Here is a 15,348-nt window from a genome sequence, read left to right as displayed (position 1 = left end):
TGCATGACGCTAACATTCACGTGTATTCATTTAGCAGACGCTTTTATCCAAAGCGACTTCCAAGACAGAGCTTTACAAAGATAATAATACTAGAACACTTTGTTTCTCATGCAAAGCATTGCTCTGTTGATTTAAGGAAATACAACGTATACACTACATACGCAATTTCATCAAATGTATCGTTAAGGATTGGAGCCCAAAAAGATGAGTTGGGCAGGCCACTAAATGACTCAAGCCAGAGAGAAGTAAATGGAAATGAATGAGGAAGAGAAGATTTGTAAAGCAATATCAAAGTTTTATTCGTAAAATGTATTATATAGAAGGAACAGTAGTACAATTGAAACAGAAAAAGGAGACTGTATTCATCTTGAAAACCTTGATAAAAACGTAAAAAGAGGAACCTGACTTGTTTCTGTTCGGAGCGGGCCAGAGTAAGGCCCAGTGTTTGCATCACTGTCAAGAGAATTGAAAAATACACCTTTTCAACAGCGTAAAAAAATACAGCCGGAAATAAAACCCTCTGTTTTCATCTGTAGTGTTTTGATAAGTTTTTTTTGTTGTTGTCCATAAGAGTATAACAATAACAGCATTAAATCTAAACACGTCACCTTGAGTTTGTCTGTTAGAAACAGTAAAATCAGTAGGATGGTATAGTATCAAAACAACATACAGGATGGTTTGTTGGACGAGCACATGTGAACGGATAGTGGAAGGTTATGAGGTCACACAGAACCTGGTCGAGGTTTACAATGAGCTAACGAGCTGTGTTCCATCGAGTAAATCAACTAGTTAAATTATATCTTTTTTTTAATTCATATATATATATATATATATATATATATATATATATTCTCATGTATTCTCATATGTATATATATATATAATCCCTCCCACAGTGATTTGAAGGTAAATAATAGGAACATGTTGAGGATATTTTATGTCTTTTTAAAATACATTTTTCATTGAGTAAAGGGAGTTAAACATCTGAGTCATTAGCACTTCAATATATCCACTGCATATGAACAGATACTGCTGTTCCTAGGTTTTAACCCGCAAACAATCCATATTTCTTAATAAAATATGTGCTTAATGAAAACCCCAAAAAGGAAAAAGAAAACATCTCTCATACAGGACAAATAAAAACATATATATTTATATATATATGCATCTAAGGTAAAGTGAATGATTTTGTAGCATAAAAACATTTAAAATCTGACAAATACAGACATAAGCGAGGAACTCTACACTATATAGTTTACCTGGCTTTTTCATACATCATTTCAACAATAATTAAACATCAATTTTGGTTGGACAAATAGAAATTAACAGTCTTGATTGCATTTTGGAGTCAATATAATATTAAATAACAAAAACAAAATGGCTAATAAAAAGGTTGCGCATGGAAGATTATCACAACAGTTTTCACCTCAGTTCCATTCAGACTCGCTTTTGGGGAAGCAAGAAAACCAGCACACAAAAGAAAGTAGTAAGTGCATGTCTATGATCGCCACGGAGCCTCACTTTATATCCAACAAAGTGTTGCCTACCTGGCAGACGAAAAAAAAAAAAAAGAAGACTATTTAACAAATTAAATTAAAACCGATTGTAAATTGTTTAAACTCTTACGCATCCAAATGGAGTTTCTCGTTCAGACTTCATACATCACATGATCTAGTCTCCTCCACTCATCAAACACCTCACACCCAACGTTCAAGTGATTCACAAGTATATACTCAGTACCTCATATAAACATATGTATATAGGTATCCATCTCCACCTAGGTCCTTATGTCATTAACAAGTACTGCCGGTAGTATCTATAAAATGGTATGTGAGTGTGTGTGTGCATTAAATACAATTAAAGTTTTGTAAAAAAAAATGGCAAAGCATACCTGATAGTCGCCATAGCACAACAGTGTTCTATAGAGCTGATTAATATATAACTGAGTCAGTTTAAGCTTTATGATTATAAACATCATATACAGCCTTTAGGTCCAGTATTTCGCGACAAGCATTACAGCACCAAACGTTTCCGTCATTTGGCAAAATTCAAGCTTTAAGTGAAAGTCAAAATGCTTTATAAAGTGTTACGGTGATGCTGTGATTCGTATAAAGCTAGCAATAACATTTCCCCTTATACTTTCAATTTATATTTTTTTTATAAAGGTATTTTTCCCCCCGCTTAGAATCATCTCTTTCTTAAGCATTTTTCAGTAGTTTTTTTGTTTCCTGCTAAATCTTGGTGTGCGTTCTGCTTGGCACAATAGCACAGCCCTCTTAAATTAAATTATAAATATGGCTGTGTTACATTAGAGTCACAAAACAGATTTTTTGGTTCCAAGATTTGTGCAGGGAAAAGAAAATAGAAAAGAAAAAGATTTTCTGAAGAATTTCGGGCATCTAGACATATCCAACTATAGAGCAAATAAATCTTCCTGTCGGCATAAAACGCTTTTTCTTTAGCGCACTTCTAAAACGCGCAACTAGCAATATACTTTCAGATTTGACAGAAAGCACAGCCAGAAACTAAGACTGAACCTCTGCTAGCACACAGACAACAGAAAGAATTATCATTTAATAAGACCATATTAACTTCTCTTCATAAATTAAATAATTAACATTTCTTTTAAGATGATTGGCCTATTGTAACTTAACGCTGTACACTAACCCTCCCCCGAAAAAAAGAAATACAAATACAACACCGAAAGAACCTGATTTCATCTTAATCTTTCTCTAATGGGTGCTTAAGCCCAGAGTCTGACACCTTTAATAATATTAATATCTGTACATCTTGGAGTCCCTCTCTACCAAAGCCTTTTCTCTTTGCCACACACTCAGGTGTGTAAGTAACCTCAAGGTTTGATAGCACTTTGGAGTTGTTGATTGTTTACCAGCTGTTTTTAGTCGTTTTTTTGTATTTATTTTTTCTTCTTCTTTCGAGATTTCTAAAAGCAAACAATTTATCTTTGTCGTCGATTTACTTATACCGGGTGGGGCTAGTCCTCATCGAGGGCGGCGCCCGTGTCGCCCTCCCAGTTTGATTGGTCGTTGTCGGTGGGCTCCTCCCCTTCCTCCGCCAGGTCCTCGTCTCCCTCCCCCTCCCCCTCAAAGTCGTCGTCGCGAGGGAAGTCCATGCCCTCCATGCCCTCCTGCGTGGCCTGGTGGGAGTCGGCACAGTCCACACACACGCCGTAGCGCCGCGAGCCGTGACGGATGCCCACGCTGGCGGCCAGCATGAAGATCTTCTTACACACCATGCACTTGTACTTCTTGTCCTTCTTGTGCACCTGGAGGGAGTGGGGGGGGGACAGAAGATGGAGAGGTGGAGAAGGAGAGAGAGGGGGGCAGAAGCTCGCGTGAGTTTCGGATGAGAACGGGCGATTTCGCTCGGGGAGGGGGGGTTTTGCGAGGGAGCGATCGGAAGTGAATGTTAAGCATATGTGCTTTTACGGAAAACACCTGGAGGGAGGAATATATATCAAATAGGCTAGCTTTGGCCAAGGTGACGGCACACACGCATTTCAAAATGCTGGACAAAAATCACATCGATACAAAATCTGAATAACACATGAAAGTGCCCTTCACATTTGTACAGCGCGAGGTGTGTGCTACGACGTATAGGCCTAGGTGCACACTTGGGTTTGTGTATCTGTGTGTGTGTGTGCGCAGGGTGTCGTGTGGGTCCTGTGGCGGCCTCACCAGGGAATGTCTCTTGACGTGCTCCCTGCGGGTGAACAGCTTCCCGCAGATGTCGCAGCTGAAGGAGCGCACGCCTGAGTGGATGATCAGGTGCCTCTTCAGCGTGCGGCGGTGCTTGGCTATGTAGCTACAGTGGGGACACTTGAGCTTGTTCAGGGCTAGGTCGGACGTTTCACCTGGGGGAGGGAGAGAGAGAGAGCGAGGGAGAGAGAGAACGAGAGAGAACGAGAGAGAGTACGAAAGAGAGAGAGAGAACGAGAGAGAGGCGTTTAGACGTTAGTGCACAACCGAGTTGTGAAAAAAGTACAGGGTGGAAACATTTTTGATTGCAAAAGTATCTGTTCTGGGGAATTAAGTTATGCACAATTCTGACTCAAATGACATTTCCCTAAAAAAAATATATATCAAAAAATTATCTTCTTCCTCTTTTGAAATGCACTATATCATAACTACCAGGAAGGGTTCTGCCGTCCTACTGTAATGGCCTTGTGTCATTTCTGAGAAGCATTTTTTGTTTATCAAGTGGAGATGAAGAGTGTGTACCGTACTGCCGGTGTGTGTGAGTGTGAGTTTGGTTGGGGGGGGCTCTCAGTGCTTTATGAGGGGGAAAACACACCCGGAGTTACCCTTATTAAGCCCTAGAAACTGGTGTCAATCTCCATGGCAACACTGCCAGGAGATCCTAACTCAATAAGTCTAATGTCATTTTCTAACCCAGAGTTCCTCTTTGGGTTGGATGTTTACAAGAACTAAAAAAATAAATATGACAATTTGCTATTGCAAAGTCTGCATGGCACAAATCAATTTCTTTTTATATACATTTGATAATCATTGACAACTGGGGACGTTATAGTCCATTATAGCAAGCTCAATAAAGCCTGTCTTGGTCTCAAAGACAGCTGATCTTGTTACAAGCTACTTATTGATTTGCTAGTGACCAAAGAGAGCAGTGAGTCTTTTCCAGAGCCGGTCCTTTGTTTGAATCGAGCAGCCCACAACAAACATGTTGTCAGGCAGGTTGCTAAGGGGGTTGGTAAAGGAGTAAGGGGAGTGAGAAGAAGCAGATCACCTGTGTGTGCTGTGGCTTTTCCCCCCTAGTGTGTGTGTGGTGTGTGTGTGTGTGTGTGCGTGTGGTGTGCGTGTGCGTACCCCACCTTGTGGGACTTAATCACACATATTGATCTGAAATCTGACTGAAATCTTTGGTCGGTATCATGTCTGCAGAGAGTCAACTGCAGTCAGAACAACACACCTCACAACGTAATAATCCACTAGCTGTGGTGAACTCTGGCACCAGAGAAGGAGCCAGGATGAGGTCACACCAGGGGACAAGGAGAGGAAGGTAAACAAGGGGAGGAGGATGAAGAGAGGACTGTGCAGGCCGTGCCAAAAAACAAAACAAAAAACAACTCTTACCATTCTCCCATGACTCTCCTTGCTGGGAGTCTCGAATGAGGCTGTACTGGATTGTATTCTGATTGGCCAGCTCTGGTGGTGGAGAGGGAAGGGGGAGGAGGGAGGGGAGGAGACAAAAAAGAGATACGATAAGAGGGGCTGAGGTGGAGGACGGTGGGGTGGGGGACATGGTGGGAGGGGAGCCGGCACAGAGGTAGGTACATACTAACACCACCTTAGGTCAACAAAGGGTGACCCCCCCCCCCCCACCACACCTCATCTCCTCGTCTCCAGCGCAAACGTCGAGCTGACAACAAGACAATGCGTCTCTCTCCCTTTCACCAACACTCGACACACCCACCCACCCACACAAGCCTACTACTGTATGTAAAAGCTTTTCCCGGGCCTAAGCCTGCTGTATTCATGCATGCTTCCCCCTTGGGCTTTAGGGCCTAATAGGAGAATGAGAGAGCAGGTCTCATCTTACACTGGGGGCCAGCCTTTATGAGGCAGCTGGCCTCGGCCCCCGGAGCCCACTGGAAGTACCTGGGGCCTGGGCCATTCTCTCTGGGTCAATATTTGGAATGGCGAGGACAGCCCCAGTGCATTAGGGGGGATTAGGGAGGGAAGGCAGCCCCTCCCCTTTGACGGCTTTGCACCTCCGAGGGGCTCGGAGGGGGGGGCGATTGTGTGGTGTGGGCGAGCGTGTTTGGAGAAGACAGCCCACCCCTTTAAACAATCCACTGGCCGTGTTTGGAGAAGAACCAAGAATTTACAGGGGGGGGGCGGTGAGTCCGCCTATCTGGCTGATCTACCGTGCACAAAGCAGGCCGAGAGAGTCTCCCCAGAGAGACCCCGCTGGACGGCTCCGACGACCTGTAGTCCCTTCTCACACGCCGTCACACGCACAGAGAGGAATCATGCCAAAGTAGAAGCTCCAGTTAACCCATAAAGGAAATGCACACGTATACGCAATTCCTGCCTGGGTCCTGAGTCTCTCTCTCACACACACAGGTCTCTAGAGCTGTGCCCACCCTAGAAGCACCCCCCCCCCCCCTCCCCGGTTATTAAAGTGCCTGGGGGAAGTCGAGCTAAGCGCATTCGAGGAGCATTTAAGAAGCCGGAGGAAGGAATGTTTCCTCTTTACTTTCCTTCATTATCCCGTATTAGGGATTGCTACACGCACAGAAGTACACACGCACACACACACACACTTCCTCCATCCCCACCACACCTCTCCCGCCCCCTATCTTGCACCACTGATCATCATTCCATACAATGCTTACTGGGGGTAGCAACAATGCTAATGCTAAAGCTCTGAAAGTGAGCTCCAATTAACTGGGGTCACTAGGTGCGCCAGCTGGCTAGCTAGCTGGGTAGTTAATTAGCTTCTACACAGAACATGCTAACTTGCTTAAACCATATCTTAGCTTAGCTATGATCCCTCCTGATTTAAACTTGTCGGGGAACCTCCACATCTGAGTTTAATGGAAGAGTTGAGGGCTGCTCTAGTGGCTCACTGGGTAGAGGGCTTACCGCTTGGGCTACGGCCTTACTGTCAGGGCCCGAGTGAGATTCTGGCCCGGGACATTTCCTGCATGTCTTCCCCTCTCTCTCCTACCTTTGCTGTCACTCTCTCACTATATCTGACAAAACAATTATAACAAATAATAAAAATAATAAAAATAATGACTAATAGATTTACCAGTTCTCTGGTATAGGACAGGGCTGGGTTGACTGTGTACCTGCGTTCTCAGAGAGGTAGGAGAAGTCCTCTCTAGGGTAGGAGGCCGAGGGCTGGATGAACATGCCTTCGTCGAACCCTTCCTCCGGCTCCGGGGGGATGTTGTACACGAACCGCCGCGTGATCTGCTTTTTCCGCCGCCCGCTCCCGGGCTCCGAGCGCACCGCCGCCACCGCCCTCTTCACGCCTCCGCCGGCCGCCGCGCCGGGCGCCGGCTCGTTCCAGACGAACACCGGCCCCGGCCCCTGGAGCCCGTTGTCGTTTTCCTCCGCCGACGACGAGTTCCCCGCGCCGCAACCCCAGCCGGAGCTCCCCAGGGCGCAGGCCTCGCCCATGCCCGCCGACACCTCCACGTCGCTGGGCTCCTCCTTCACGCCGCTCCCCTCCTCCTCCCCCTCCCTCCCCTGGTGGTCGCCGCTCCCGCTGGCTTTGATGGACAGCTTGGACAGGATGCTGGTGGCCCAGAAGTTGCTGGGCTTCCGCTCCGACGCCGGGCCCCGCCGGCCGTCCTTGGCCACCGTCCTCCTCTTGTTGTAGTCCACCACCACCGAGTCGGGGGCCTCCTGCTTGATGCTGATGTTCAGGGCGTCCTTGATGAACGCCCGGCACGACTGCACCACCTCCGTCATCTGCAGGTAGCTGGCCACGGACATGACCTCGATGGCGTTCTGGCTGGTCAGCAGCAGGTTGCCGGAGTACAGGAAGTCCAGGAGGACGGAGAAGCCCTGCACGGCCGCCACGTCCAGGTGCGTGCTGGTGGTGCGCTCGGCCCCCTCGCCCTTGGTCAGGCAGTAGAGGGTCTTGAAGTAGCGGCTGCCCGCCACCAGGATGTTCTTGTGGGCCCGGAACACCTGGCCGCTGACCACGATGTTGACGTCGCACAGGATGCCGCTCTTGCGCTGCTTGTTGAGCTCCTGCAGCAGCTGGTAGCAGTAGGAGTTCTCGTTGGGCTTGCTCCGGTAGTCCCCGCCGTCGCCCTGGGCCTCGTCCGCGGTCGTCTCGGTCTCCTGAGGGGACGCACGCACACACACACACACGCGCACAGGGGGGGGTTAATTTGATACTCTCAACAAACGAATAACCCGTTGGGAGTTGGTTTGGTATTAGCTCCGGGCATGAATGCACACTGACACACGCAGCAGAAGTTGTGAGTCTCATGCACACAACGATGACACAACCACACGCACACGTCCCACACAAACAACTCTGAGGACACATACAGCCACACAGGGAACCGACGACACAGCGACACACAAAAGGCTAGGGGGAGACTGGTCCGACTGGTTTTCTGCCTGGGGGAGGTGTTGGGTGGCTGCTGACTGGCTGAAACCGGTGGGAAACACCGACACCTCCAAAACTCACCAAAAATGCGTGCGCACGTCGCGGCGGTCGTACCGGTGCCAGCTCTGCCACAACAATCCCTGCGCCTGGCTGCCTGCGTGTCTATCGCCTCGGCCTTCCCCCAGAAACGGTTGCTATGACCGCATGTGAAGGGGGAGACGCAAATCCCCCTGAAAGCCGCCCGTCCACCCAGCCTCCCCTCCCCTCCCGTGAACCCAACCCACTACCTGTCACTGAGAAGGGAGAAAACCCAAACTTTCCCCTCCCTCCTTCTCCTCCCGAACTCAGGGCAGCTGGCCAGACTGGTACGGAGCACACCGGAGGGGGAGTGCACTGGATACACACACACACACACTCATACAGTGTAAACCACACACATGCCAAGTACACACCCACATCACATTCAAACTCATGACATTTCAACATCATTCAGGATGCAGGTATCTCTCAGCACACACACACACACACACACTATAGCTTAACACAGAAAACCTCCACCCAATATTCCCCTCCGACTGCCCTGCGTACATGCATCTCTGCCTAATTTTAGAATTGCACAGCAGATGTCCTAATCCAGAATAATTCACATTGCTCGAGCCTTGCATCTCCCCCTCCTTTCCACTTCCATCCCATCACTGTTTCTCTCACACACACTCTCTCACTCACACACACACACACACACAGCTGGGGTTTCAGCTCGAGTAATTCAGATTAAATCCATTTCTCTGTGAGGTCCCCACCCAGCCCCCACCCCGCTACACTGAAGCCCTTGTCCAGAAGAGATGTGAGGCTCTTTACTGGACCAGCCGGGCAAACCAGGGCTGAGGAGGAGGGAGGGATGGCAGAAGGGAGAAAGAGGGGGAGAGAGAGGGGGGGGGGGGGAGAGAGAGATGGCAGAACGGAGAGAGAGGGTGAAAGGGTAATGGGCGAGAAAGGGGATGTAAAGCCGGGAAAATGAGCGAAGGGGAGAGCGAGAGAGAGCGAGAGGAGAAATGGACAGATAGAATTAGTGGGGGATTGCATCCTTGATTCTTCTTTTTTTCCCGTCAGAGAGTGAATAAGCCAAAGAAGGAAAATGGAAAGGCAGTGAGAGTGAAGCTAGAAAGAGAACGAAAGTACTGAGGGGGGGGGGGGGGGGGGGGGGGGGGGGGGGAGTAGCTTTAGAAGATAAGGATACACACATGTACACACACACACACACACAGAACACAAGCAGGTCACCCCATTTACCCTCACAATAGCCAGCCCTCTTCCCCCAGGCTCATTGTTGACTGGAGTTGTGTTTAGTGTTCACTGCGGGGGCTTTGTGCTAGCGTGCACTCATACTCTTCTTACACAGCAGCTTAGATGCTCTCAGGAGAGCTCCCACTTAAACAGAAAGGCCTGGGAAGGGCCTCGCTCGGATAAAGCACCGTGCTTCCTTTACGGCCTGGAGTCCGGAAGCTGCTCCTTCGTACCTAGGCAGCACACTCGCTTGTTTTGAGTAGGTGAACATTCTGGAAGTCTTACCCATCAACCAAAGTTGGAGGGGGCTCTGTGGTGGCTTGTTGATTCTACCACCGTGCCCAGAGACGTGTAGCCCAGAGATTATGGTTGCTTACAACCGCTCAGGAGCGAGGAGGTTTGGACCTTGGATTAGGGGAGCCTTTGCACCCTGCCTGATATACAATCGAGGGAGAGTGTCGTGTAGCAGGGTGCAGCCACGGTTTACACAAGGTTGACAAACAGGTGGAACAAGGCTGCTTCCTGGTTTCAGGGAAGTTGCTACAGACGACTCCTGGGCGAACCAAGGACACACAGGACAATAGAGACAAAGGAGTTACACCAACACAACTTCAAAAACAGAGTTGACAAAATTCCGGGAGTTTTCAGGAGGTGGAAACTTTGTGGGAATTTGGGGATATTCAGGAATTAGGGGGTAATATATTCCCTTTATATAAAAATTAATTAGGACTTTGTATGTTTGTTGGTGGGGAATTTATAGGAAGTATTCAGGAATAACCTCAATTGTATGAGGAACCTAGCTACAGTAAGTAGCAGGAAACATCAACTTGCTAGTTTACGAGCTAGCTATCAAGTTAGAAGCTACATTCCTACTTAGTTAATGCATGATCTTAGTTTAGTCATTTGCTTGTCATTTTAGAATTGTTCACCTCATTTATATTCACCCCAGCAATATAATCCAACCTAACTTGTGCTCATGTGGATGAATACTGACAATGTGGGCTTGGAGATGCCAAGTACTGTGGTTCAGACGTACTGTGCAGGGCCGCGCACTGCACGCCGTGCTAGCCTGCTGGTGTTCGGCTGGTGCTCGACCAGGAGTGCTAGCGAAGCTCGCTTCATCCCTTCCCCAGATGTGCCACGTGTGCGTGAGGCCGAGCGCTGCAGAGCAGATGCTCTGGACGGCATTCAGAGCCCCGGGTCGGATGGAGACAGCTATCAGCTACTGACGTGGCCCCTTTTTTTTATTTTTTTTATACAGGGGTGAAACGGGGGTGCGACTTGTGGAATGATGCACGACGGTGAGAATTTTCTGAGGGGTTGGGCTGAACGGAGCTTTGTTTGGGGTCAAGAGTTGACTTGATGACGAAAGCTGCGTTGCTGACGGACAGACGGGATTTAAGGTTGCTGCAGCCACTGAGGGTATAAGCCGGGAGCTGGAAGATACTTTTAGGGACATGGGGGGGGATTTTATTAATCTTACAACGATATCTACGCAAATACAAACAGACTACACACCCCTGGGCCAAACTGATCCCTAGCTCTCCACACACACACACACACACACACAACCCTCCTGATCATGTGTGTGATGTAACATTGTTCCCCACACAACAAGAACAGTGACACCAGGGCATTTACTAATTACACGCCCAGTCCCCCCACCACCCCCATTCCCACCCCCTCCTGTGCCTGAGGCTAGAGTTCACTGACCATCTAGTGTACCCCCCCCCCCCTCCCCATCCTTCCCCCCCTCTCCCCCCACACCCTCCAACCCCGACCGCTCTCCCAGATGCTGGAACAATACGGCAGTGTGCTTGGCCCTAGGTGTGGGAGGGGTTGCGTGGCTCCCGGCCTCCTTACAATGCAGAGAGAAAGAGAGGGGCATGGCTCGCTGCCGGAAAACATTCTCCACACACACACACACACACACACAATGACCTGCCCCCCCAATACACACCCAGGTAGAAGAAAGCGATTACAGACGGGAGGAGTCGACGTGCATTAGGACACTTGACTGTCGTCCTAGCCTGGCTCATCACACCCAGGGAGGGTGACGCGGCTGTCAACACTGGAAACAACGTCAAGCAGGCCACGTCCTCGCGAGGCGACCCTCCCCCCCCCCCCCGACCTCGAGGACGGAACCAGGACACCAGAGAGAGGGGTGGCGTCGACCCCGACTGATAGTTCCCGAGCCTCTCTGGTCTCCCCCACTGCTCAGTCCGGTTACGCTGGCTGCTCTATGCAGCTGGGCCTGACTAGCAACAGGAACGGGTGAAGATGAAACAGCCGCTAATGACTCGCCTTTATGGCTCTGCTCTACAATGTAGGTTAGGGCATTATTCATTATTCAGCATGCGCTTTGGCCCCATATATGGGGGTATACAACACTTGGGGGGGCGGGGGGGGCAATTTGCATGCATAAAACTTTGACCTTAATAACACAGAATAGCAACCCGAATGGGTTGTAAAACAGGGAAAATACAAAGATGAAAGAGTGGATGAAAACAGAGACCATTCAATGATGAGAAGCAGTCTTGGATACATTTGACAGTGATGGCCCATCAGGATAGGCGGAGTACTTTGAAACAGTATTAACTGGTTGGTTGGGGTTGGTCTTGTTGCTAGGGCGGACTAGGCTCCCAATCCAGTAATCCCCTCCCAGTATTCTCCCCACCAATTAGTTATGTGTACATGTTAGTGGATCACTTTAAGTCATTCTGATTAGTGATCGCGTGCGTGTGTGGGCAACTAAAGAACCAACAGTGGCTCAGCCCTCTTGGGTTTCCCTGACATATTAGAGTCAAAGTGTCCGTGGTCTTAATTCTCCCTGACTGCTTGAATCCCGGGCCAGGGTGAGGGAGTTGGAATGTGTCACTCAAAGGATCTGTAAGGTTTTAAATCGATGAGTCTTGACTGTTGCGAAGAAGGGGCACCTTCTAAAATTGTGTTGGATAAGTGTTATCCATAAAGGAATTCTGTATTTGGCACAGAATTTTACGGTCATGTACAATAACAACACATCTCAACAGCAACATTCCATTATTTTGAAGCCTTTTACAAGGTAATCTTACAGATTTTTTGGTGTACTTTTGTCTCAACAGGTGTATTGATGATTCATGTTTACTTAATTGGACAGGATTTAATTTGAGTTTAGTCTGGTTGCAAGCAACTTAATTTACACGTACAATCAAAGAATATGATTTAATAACGCAACTGCCCCATTCATGTCTATTTATCTTTATGTATATCTATATTAGTTGAAAAGGTCAGGTGATGGCATGACATTCTATTACTGATATATATTTGAACTCATTGAAGCCTATTCCCAGACCTCAGACGTGCATGTGCAGGCCAGGCTCTGCTGTCAGGCTCGAGGCTAAATGATTTACCTCCCCTCTGTCCACCCTGCAAGTGACACACCATCTATGGATTTTGGGGAGTCATTCTAGCACAATGCCTCTAATTTAGCTCCCCAAAGGGCAGAGGAAGAAATGCGGCAGAGGTCATCAGCCACTGAGAGCCAACAACCAAATAGCATGCGAAGGCGGAGGAGGGGGGAGGAGGGGGGAGGAGGGGGGAGGAGGGGGGAGGAGGGGGTCGGCTAGGGGTGCGGTGCTAGGGTCGAACTGCTTTGCCATTGTTTGACCTCTAGTTAAAGCTAGTATCAGGTTAGTTGCTGGGGCAACAAAGCCAAAGGCGCTGGTTGAACGGTTAGTCTTTTCTCTGGCAAGGGCTATGCAAACAATGGCTAACCCTTGATAAACGTAGGTCTATGTGTCCTTGATGCTATGCTGTGAAAAAGAGAAACTTAGCTAAAGCAAGCGATCAGTAATGTCATTCCCATATATCTGAAAGACGGAAAAGCCAAGCTAGCTAGAGCTATTGCTACCTAGACTTACATTCATATTAGTAGCCTACAGTACAGTACCAACTATGGTCTGTTAGCTACTGTAGCACTAGCTAGTTAGCCATCAGCTGACGTTAGCTACTTCCGAGCTCGTTAACCAGCTACGTTAGCATATACATTAAGCTATATATATTTATTTATTTTACATGTAGCTCTAAAGCTAGCCAACTGTTTAATTTCGACATACTGACTGTTCCGTCAGCATATAGCTAGGCTACTCGTATAGCTAGCGTTCACCCACACTGTCACCTGTATTGATACCTCTAGCTAGTGCTAGCTAGTTCACTAATATAAATCAACATAACTCTCTAGCTGTAGTTTAAGTAGCTAGCTAGCTAGCTAGCTATTTACAATACATACTATGGAACAGAATTAGCACTAGTCAGCTAAAAACGACAGCTTCAAAAGCGGGCTAGCAGGAAAAGGACTACCGACATTAGCCTGTCAACAACCTGTCAATTGTCAACCAGGTTGCCATCACAGTTAGGCTATCCACACACAACTTTAGTTTAATATTATTGGGTACCAAAATGTTTGCCACTCATGCCCACTCTTATATTCTCATAACAAAATGGCATGGGTTAACTTAAACGAACCTTAACGAATCATGGGGGGTTCTCAATTTACCTGCTTGGTTGGATCATTTCTCCCGTGCTCAGGAGACAGGTGATGTCTCAGCAGCAAGGTCCGCTTGTAGTTTCGACTGCCTTTAACAAGCTCGTCGTTGTTGTTAGTGGCAATGTTGTGACACCAAGAGCAGGACATAAGTCCTGTCTCCTGACAAAATTTGAGCCATGGAAACTCCTGTAACCACGAACCCTGGAAAAGTGAGTGTTTCTGAAGCAGCGTTTGAGGTCTCATTTCGACCCAAGATTTCCTGGCACCCGTTTCCTCCCCGTCTACTCCGCTCCCAGCTTCGCCTCTGTCGTCCTCGGATCCCGTGCCACCGCTTCCCAAACCAGCACCGTCCTCACTGTTCGGACCGTTCCCGACTGTCCAACTGCTCCCTTCTCTGGACTCGTCTTCGCCCACAGTTACTGCCACCCAGCCGTCACGGTCCTCTTCGCCGTCCCCGGCTGTCCAACTGCCCCCTTCCGGGTCCTCTTCCTCCTCTGCCTCTGGCTCTGTGCTATCGCTGGCAGAGCCCCCACCCTCCACTCTCCCTTGCGATGGTCCTTTTGCCCCCAAATCCCTGTCTTCTTCTTGATCTGGCCTGTTCCCGTTTAAATGTCGGTCTTGACAGGCCTGGGCCTCCCAGCTGTTACTGTTGCCCCCACCGACACCACTGGAACCGGTTACGGTTAATCCACCTCCTCGGAAAGCCAGCGACCTGCGGTTTCTCTCTCCGGACATTTTCTTAATATATTAGAATGTACACTTTCTTAACAGTATTCTTCCCGACAAATATTGTTTTGTATGAACCGTCTATTTTAGGATTCCGTAATAAAATGTTAGGTGTCGTTTTCCTCCGCTTTGGCCTCCCGGTGAGAGTATGTAGGTTATGCGGAAATAAATAAAGGTTTTAAACGCATAATGAATTTCAGGGTTCTAGCTGCGTCCGCGCAGGCCCTGCAGAGGTCGAATGGCAACGACTTTCCCCACAATGCACCTCGTCAAGAGAAAGGGGGGTCGGGGGCTGATTTAAAGGAAGATGGGGGTGCTGTTTAACAGCAAGGGGTCTTTTGTGTTGGTGGTTGCACCCATTTTCCGCGTGCTTTTCATCTTTGGTTTCGCTTGTCCTCAAACCTACAAATCCTTGTCTTCCTTTCATCCCTCCTGCCAACCGGGGTTACAACCCTCGGCGCTCTGTGCACGAGTCCTAAGGCCCTCATGTTTTGTTTTGTTTGAATGACAAAAAGTAGGTACAAGTGATCATACGTTCAAGGTGTGGGAGGAGGGGGACAGGTGAATGATTAGCATTTTTCAACATCGCACTGCGAAAAGAAAGTTGCATTGATAGTTATTTTATACGGTATATATATATATAAACATATATATATATGTGTATGTTATTTAAACCTTCATTTTAACATTTA

At 48.1% G+C, this 15,348-nt stretch overlaps 1 protein-coding gene across 2 annotated transcripts; it reads right to left on the bottom strand.

Moving 5' to 3' along the window:
• Positions 1-278: 278 nt before the first annotated feature.
• Positions 279-15,138, bottom strand: zbtb10 (zinc finger and BTB domain containing 10). 2 transcript variants are annotated; one of them, XM_047019063.1, is made up of 5 exons: positions 13,940-15,135; positions 6,839-7,844; positions 5,115-5,186; positions 3,699-3,874; positions 279-3,286 (listed from the first exon to the last, which is right to left on the bottom strand). In XM_047019063.1, the coding sequence occupies exons 1-5, from the start codon at positions 14,663-14,665 to the stop codon at positions 2,996-2,998; spliced, it is 2,271 nt and encodes a 756-aa protein (XP_046875019.1). In that variant the 5' UTR covers positions 14,666-15,135; the 3' UTR covers positions 279-2,995. The 2 variants fall into 2 exon arrangements, with proteins under 2 accessions (XP_046875019.1, XP_046875020.1); XM_047019064.1 differs by lacking the exon at positions 5,115-5,186 and having other exon boundaries at positions 13,940-15,138.
• Between the last annotated feature and the right edge of the window lie 210 nt (positions 15,139-15,348).

The sequence above is a fragment of the Hypomesus transpacificus genome, chromosome 4 (assembly GCF_021917145.1).
Source record: "Hypomesus transpacificus isolate Combined female chromosome 4, fHypTra1, whole genome shotgun sequence".
Classification (NCBI taxonomy): domain Eukaryota; kingdom Metazoa; phylum Chordata; class Actinopteri; order Osmeriformes; family Osmeridae; genus Hypomesus; species Hypomesus transpacificus.
Note: the sequence above shows the minus strand (reverse complement) of the source record. Positions and strands in the feature narration are given on the sequence as shown.

Bases quoted from the DNA above. Each gene is read 5' to 3' on its own strand.
- zbtb10 (XM_047019063.1), bottom strand. From the start codon at position 14,665: ATGTCCGGAGAGAGAAACCGCAGGTCGCTGGCTTTCCGAGGAGGTGGA. The intron at 5,187-6,838 runs GTACACAGTCAA...CTCCACCACCAG, and splicing joins CTACCTCTCTGAGAACGCAG to AGCTGGCCAATCAGAATACA. The intron at 3,875-5,114 runs GTAAGAGTTGTT...TCCCTCCCCCAG, and splicing joins AGGAGAGTCATGGGAGAATG to GTGAAACGTCCGACCTAGCC.